Source organism: Pseudophryne corroboree, chromosome 2, assembly GCF_028390025.1.
Source record: "Pseudophryne corroboree isolate aPseCor3 chromosome 2, aPseCor3.hap2, whole genome shotgun sequence".
In the NCBI taxonomy this organism is placed as follows: Eukaryota; Metazoa; Chordata; class Amphibia; order Anura; family Myobatrachidae; genus Pseudophryne; species Pseudophryne corroboree.
This window is the reverse complement of record NC_086445.1, coordinates 886,692,269-886,699,859: the sequence shown is the minus strand read 5'-3', so window position 1 is coordinate 886,699,859 and position 7,591 is coordinate 886,692,269. Positions and strand designations below refer to the sequence as shown.

Below are 7,591 nucleotides of genomic sequence, written 5' to 3'. Positions count from 1 at the left end.
AAAGTGCCAGGAGGCTAGATGTATGTGGACACATCTGCAAGTATGCCGGTGTCCGTGTTCTGACCGCCAGCACCCTCCCTGCCAGTTTTCCGTACCAAGCCCTTTAAACGTCCATTACTTAAGTTACAGCTTTTCTTGTGTGAACATTTTTAAATCCTTAGAGAATTAGTGAATCCGTTCATTAAAAAAAAAAAAAGTTTGATAATGTTTTTTACTTCGTATTTGCAGCATTTTAATTTACTTTAAAACACTGAATATGCTTCCTGACGTTTTATTTTGACACCACTTTACATAAGCATCGCGTTCATACATCTGCTCACAAAATACAAATTTAGATTTCAAATTGAAAATGCCCTCAATGTGTTACGTAAAAAAAAGAGTTTTATTTTTACATAAAAAGTGCAAAAAAAATTTCAAAGATGAAAATAGAAAACTGAATATTCACAAAACACAAATTAGATTTGATGCGGGAACATTTGTCTCTGTAACAAGTAGCAACATTTCATGATCACCAAATATATGACTATAAACCACATGGCCGCTACTGAATTAATGCACTCAGACATTTGGGATTATTACCACAGTGTCCTACACACATCTTTATAGGTGTTTAGGCCTATACATGCGCTTAGACGTAGTTTTCTGGTACAGTATTCACATGATCATAGGAAATGTCTGTTAAGATGTATATGAGACAGGAATCTGTCCTCTGGATGCCCATTACTGATTTACAATGGCATAAATAACTTGAAAGATAATCTGTGTTAGGTTCCAACTGGGCATCACAATTAGATCCAGAAAACGGTTATGTGCCACTGTAAGTACTGTACTGCACGGCCCCATTACATTCACTCCATAGTACAATGTAAAGCATAGAAGGAGGGAGGGTAACATTAAATCCATGTACTACAAACCAGTTTCCTGACATGAACAAGCTCTATCAAATGTTTAGGTGCGCTCTCATATCTAAACATCCACATTGTATGCTCATGGTAGATGTATTCCCACACTACAGATTACAGGGCAGCGCCCAGTCTTTGCACCCTGTGACAGTGTGCGGTGCATTGTGGGATACCAGCCTGAATAAGGCTCAGGTTAGTGCGTCATTTCCCAATGGTGTTGTTCTGCGGCTGCTGCTCTGTCAGGGCATGCTGCAGTCTCACTCGTTTGCGAGAGTAGTGCTGCCAATGTAAGATTTGCTGTTCATCAATAAACTTGGCACACTGAGCATTTACCAACTCCTTGCGGAAGTGTTCATACTGCAGCAACTCCAGCATGTGCAAGCACTGCGGGTACCTGAAAAGAGATAAAACATCACAACAATAAGTGGTAGATACAGAAATGGAGAACACAGCACCACCCACAGGTTACTTATAGCAAACACATATTTACAGATGTATCCTCATACATCTACCCTCAATATGCCATGCAGCGAGGTATGCCGGGCATGAGTGAGCTGACAAGTCCCATGCAACTCTGCTAGTGTCAGGCATCTTTTTTGTCAAAAACGCATCTTCGTCACAATGCGATGCGACTAGGATGCATCAGGAGGCTACTGGTTAATTTGATGACCCGACACTTGCAACTCTGCATGCGACCGAGTCTGTATAGGAAGCACAACGGAACTTGACATGGAAACAAGTCATGGCCTTTGCATCATAGCACTTTGTGTGCAGATTCAGAGACTCAGTTGCACACAGATACACAAGTGTCGGGTCATTAAATTAACCAGTTGTCTCCCGGTGCATCCTCAATACACATTTTTCGGCAAAAAAGCATGCCTCTAGCAAAAATTTACAGGACCTGGAGTCCTAAAAGGGGCTGTTTAACGCAACTGCAGCAAAAATGTATCAGGACACATCTGTAACCTCATTTCCATGTAAAAATAGGATTTTAGTACCTACCGGTAAATCCTTTTCTCTTAGTCCGTAGAGGATGCTGGGGACTCCAAAAGGACCATGGGGTATAGACGGATCCGCAGGAGCTTGGGCACACTATAAAGACTTAAATTGGATAATGAGGGCGGCACTCACGCAGGCTGTTGCAGGTGTAGAAAAATCAGTTTTATTGATGTAGAAAAATCATGTCGGATCAATAAAACTGATTTTTCTACACCTGCAACAGCCTGCGTGAGTGCCGCCCTCATTATCCAATATTATATATATATATATATATATATATATATATATATATATATATATATATATATATATATATATATATATATATATATATATATATATATATGACGTTTCCTGGCATGCAGCGGCACTCAGGGACTAATGCACGCACTTGTTAAGCAAAAGGTGTTTATTCCATAGTGAAAAAAATGGTCCAACGTTTCGGGGTGCAACCACCCCTTTGTCAAGGTGAACAACACTTTTGTTGTTCACCTTGACAAAGGGGTGGTTGCACCCCGAAACGTTGGACCATTTTTTTCACTATGGAATAAACACCTTTTGCTTAACAAGTGCGTGCATTAGTCCCTGAGTGCCGCTGCATGCCAGGAAACGTCGTGTGTACTACATATCCCAGAAGGCACCGGGGCGTCTACAACTACGAGGGGTGAGTGCCAATCCATTGGTATACATATATACATACATTATATATATATATATATATATAATAAGAATTTACTTACCGATAATTCTATTTCTCGGAGTCCGTAGTGGATGCTGGGGTTCCTGAAAGGACCATGGGGAATAGCGGCTCCGCAGGAGACAGGGCACAAAAAGTAAAGCTTTAGGATCAGGTGGTGTGCACTGGCTCCTCCCCCTATGACCCTCCTCCAAGCCAGTTAGGTACTGTGCCCGGACGAGCGTACACAATAAGGGAGGAATTTTGAATCCCGGGTAAGACTCATACCAGCCACACCAATCACACCGTACAACTTGTGATCTAAACCCAGTTAACAGTATGATAACAGCGGAGCCTCTGAAAAGATGGCTCACAACAATAATAACCCGATTTTTGTAACTATGTACAAGTATTGCAGATAATCCGCACTTGGGATGGGCGCCCAGCATCCACTACGGACTCCGAGAAATAGAATTATCGGTAAGTAAATTCTTATTTTCTCTATCGTCCTAGTGGATGCTGGGGTTCCTGAAAGGACCATGGGGATTATACCAAAGCTCCCAAACGGGCGGGAGAGTGCGGATGACTCTGCAGCACCGAATGAGAGAACTCCAGGTCCTCTTTTGCCAGGATATCAAATTTGTAGAATTTTACAAACGTGTTCTCCCCTGACCACGTAGCTGCTCGGCAGAGTTGTAATGCCGAGACCTCTCGGGCAGCCGCCCAAGATGAGCCCACCTTCCTTGTGGAATGGGCCTTAACCGATTTAGACTGTGGCAGGCCTGCCTCAGAATGTGCAAGTTGAATTGTGTTACAAATCCAACGAGCAATCGACTGCTTAGAAGCAGGCGCACCCAACTTGTTGGGTGCATACAGTATAAACAGCGAGTCAGATTTTCTGACTCCAGCTGTCCTGGAATATATTTTCAGGGCCCTGACAACTTCTAGCAACTTGGAGTCCTCCAAGTCCCTAGTAGGTGCAAGGCACCACAATAAGCTGGTTCAGGTGAAACACTGACACCACCTTAGGGAGAGAACTGGGGACGAGTCCGCAGCTCTGCCCTGTCCGAATGGACAAACAGATATGGGCTTTTTTGAGAAAAAACCACCAATTTGACACTCGCCTGGTCCAGGCCAGGGCCAAGAGCATGGTCACTTTTTATGTGAGATGCTGCAAATCCACATATTTGACTGGTTTTAAACCAATGTGATTTGAGAAATCCCAGAACTACGTTGAGATCCCACAGTGCCACTGGAGGCACAAAAAAGGGGTTTGTATATGCAATACTCCCTTGACAAACTTCTGGACTTCAGGAACTGAAGCCAATTCTTTCTGGAAGAAAATTTACAGGGCCGAATTTGAACCTTAATGGACCCCAATTTGAGGCCCATAGACACTCCTGTTTGCAGGAAATGCAGGAAACGACCGAGTTGAAATTTCTTTGTGGGGCCTTCCTGGCCTCACACCACGCAACAAATTTTCGCCACACGTGGTGATAATGTTGTGCGGTCACCTCCTTTCTGGCTTTGACCAGGGTAGGAATGACCTCTTCCGGAATGCCTTTTTTCCCTTAGGATCCGGCTTTCCATCGCCATGCCGACAAACGCAGCTGCGGTAAGTCTTGGAACAGACATGGTACTTGCTGAAGCAAGTCCCTTCTTAGCGGCAGAGGCCATAAGACCTCTGTAAGCATCTCTTGAAGTTCCGGGTACCAAGTCCTTCTTGGCCAATCCGGAGCCATGAGTATAGTTCTTACTCCTCTACACAGAGGTATTGTTTCTGCAGGCAAAGGGAATAGGAAGCATATCCACAGCAACAGAAGATAATTCAGATCAAAACCAAATAAAAATAGGCAGAGAGAAGAACATAGCTAGGAACAGAAAAAGCACAAACAAAACTCTAAAAGCTATGTGTGCAAATGCTAGGAGCTTAGGAAATAAAATCCCAGAACTAACTGCAATAATGACAAGGGATGATCTAGACATTGTGGCAATTACAGAGTCATGGTACAATGAAAATCATGACTGGGACATAGCTATACCGGGATATACTTTGTTTAGGAAGGACAGAATTGGAAAAATCGGGGGAGGGGTAGCAATGTATGTAAAAAATGCCATAAAGACTACATTAATACAAAGTATTGAAGAAAAAACTGAGGCCCTTTGGGTGACCATAGAAACAGGGGAAAAGTTGATTATTCGTATTGGCGTGATATACAGGCCACCAGGTCAGGAAGAGGAACTTGACAAGAACCTATTGCAGGACATAACTAAAATGGCATTAAAAGGAGAGGTAATAATCATGGGAGACTTTAATCTTCCTGATGTAAACTGGGAGGTGTCTGTTGCTAGTTCCACTAGAAGTAGGAACATTTTAAATTCCCTTCAGGGAGCATCCCTCCACCAATTGGTGAGGGAGCCCACTCGGAAAGACGCAATATTAGACTTAATACTTACAAATGGAGACAGATTATCAGACGTAAAAGTGGGTGAAAACCTCGGATCCAGTGATCATCAAGCAGTATGGTTCAGCATTAAGACAGAGACTGACTCGTCCCATACAAAAACAAAGGTGTTGGATTTTAGGAAGGCTGATTTTGTAGGGATGGGAAAATGTGTAAGCGATTCTTTGGCAGAGTGGAGGAACTTGGAAACAGTGCAGGAGAGGTGGAAAACATTCAAATGTGCAATATTGAAGGCAACAGACCTTTGTATCAAAACTGTTAGGAAAAACACAAGGAAAAGGAAGCCAGTGTGGTTTGCAAAAGAAGTAGCAAATATTGTGAGAGCAAAAAAGATGGCTTTTAGGAAATATAAGCAGACACAAAATAATGAAGACAAAAAGATATATCTTGTTAGACAGAAGGAGACAAAGAAGGTAATCAGATGTGCAAAGGCACAAGCTGAGGAGAAAATGGCCCAGTCAGTGGGTAAAGGAGGCAAAACTTTTTTTAGGTATATAAGCGAAAAAAGAAAAACAAAAGGCGGAATTATAAAACTAAAGACGGACACTGGGAATCTTGTTGAGGGAGACAATTTAATAGCAGATCATCTTAATGATTATTTTTGCTCAGTATTTACTACTGAAAGAGAGGGGAAGGGGCCACAGTTAAGTTGCAGGGATATTCAGGAAAATGAAACAAGTACATTTACAGAGGAGAAGGTCCTAACAGAACTCTCAAAGCTGAAAGTGGACAAATCTATGGGGCCAGATGGGATACATCCAAGGATACTAAAAGAACTTAAAGAGGTGCTGGTAGCACCATTGACAGAATTATTCAACCAGTCATTAGCTACAGGAGAAATTCCAGGGGACTGGAAAAGAGCAAACGTAGTCCCACTGCACAAAAGTGGAAGCAAGGAAGAGGCAAACAACTACAGACCAGTGAGTCTTACATCAGTAGTAGGGAAATTGATGGAAACACTCTTAAAAGAAAGAGTTGTAGATCATCTCAAATCCGGCAATTTACTGGATCCCAAACAGCATGGATTCACTGGGGGAAGATCATGTCAAACAAATCTTATTGACTTTTTTGATTGTGTGACTAAAGTGATGGATAAAGGTGGAGCCATGGATATAGCTTATCTTGACTTTAGTAAGGCTTTTGACACAGTTCCACATCGCAGACTGCTAAATAAACTTGAAAGTTTGGGATTGGATATTAGGATTATTGAATGGATAAGATCTTGGTTGAAGGATAGAAAACAGAGAGTTGTGGTAAATGGAGTGCATTCACAAGAGGGAAATGTTACCAGTGGAGTACCCCAGGGATCTGTACTTGGACCAGTGCTTTTCAATATCTTTATTGGTGACATTGCAAATGGGATTAAAGGGAAAGTATGCCTTTTTGCAGATGACACAAAGGTATGCAACAGGGTAGACACACCAGGTGGGGTAAAACAAATGATTGAGGATCTAGGTAGACTAGAGGAATGGTCAAGAGTCTGGCAATTACAGTTTAATGCCAAAAAATGCAAAATCATGCACTTGGGTCTCAAAAATCCTAAAGCTAAATACAGTATTAATGGCACTATACTGGAAACTACTGAGGAGGAAAGGGATCTAGGAGTCACTATTCCAGATGACTTAAAGGCAGGTAAGCAATGTAACAAGGCAATGAGGAAGGCTAGTCAGATGCTTGGCTGCATTGGGAGAGGAATCAGCAGCAGAAAGAAAGAAGTAATAATGCCACTGTATAGGTCATTGGTACGGCCTCATCTAGAATACTGTATTCAGTTCTGGAGGCCATATCTTCAAAAGGATATTAATACATTAGAAACTGTACAAAGGAGGGCAACTAAAATGGTGCATGGCCTACATCACAAAACATACCCAGAAAGACTAAGAAATCTCAATATGTATAGTTTGGAGCAGAGAAGAGAAAGGGGGGACATGATAGAAACTTTCAAATATATGAAGGGTTTTAACAAAGTCCAGGAGGGAAACATTCTCCAAATGAAGAGAAGCAATAGGACACGAGGACATGCACTGAGACTGGAGGGGGGGAGGTTCAGGGGAAATTTGCGGAAAAATTATTTCACAGAAAGGGTAGTGGACAAGTGGAATAGCCTCCCATCAGAGGTGGTAGAGGCTAAGACAGTAGAGCAATTTAAACATGCATGGGATAGACATAAGGATATCCTTACAAAGAAATAAGGAACAAATAAGGTTAGTGATAAAAAAAAAAAATAATATATAAAAAAAAAAAAGGGGCAGACTAGATGGGCCAAGTGGTTCTTATCTGCCGACAAATTCTATGTTTATAATTCTCAGTACCTTAGGTATGAGAAGCAGAGGAGGGAACACATACACCGACTGGTACACCCACGGTGTTACCAGAACGTCCACATCTATTGCCTGAGGGTCCCTTGACCTGGCGCAATACCTGTCCCGTTTTTTGTTCAGACGGGACGCCATCATGTCCACCTTTGGTATTTCCCAACAGTTTACAATCATGTGGAAAAAACTTCTCAATGAAGTTTCCACTCTCCCGGGTGGAGGTCGTGCTGAGGA

The 7,591-nt window shown here is 42.2% G+C and overlaps 1 protein-coding gene across 1 annotated transcript in view; it reads right to left on the bottom strand.

The window, feature by feature from the left end:
* Positions 1-363: 363 nt before the first annotated feature.
* The window catches only part of MED31 (mediator complex subunit 31), a 26,587-nt gene continuing 19,359 nt past the window's right edge, over positions 364-7,591 (bottom strand). The window contains exon 4 of the mRNA XM_063955996.1: positions 364-1,296. Coding sequence (XP_063812066.1) covers positions 1,104-1,296 — 193 coding nt within the window. The 3' untranslated portion in view covers positions 364-1,103. The remainder of the gene's footprint in view (positions 1,297-7,591) is intronic.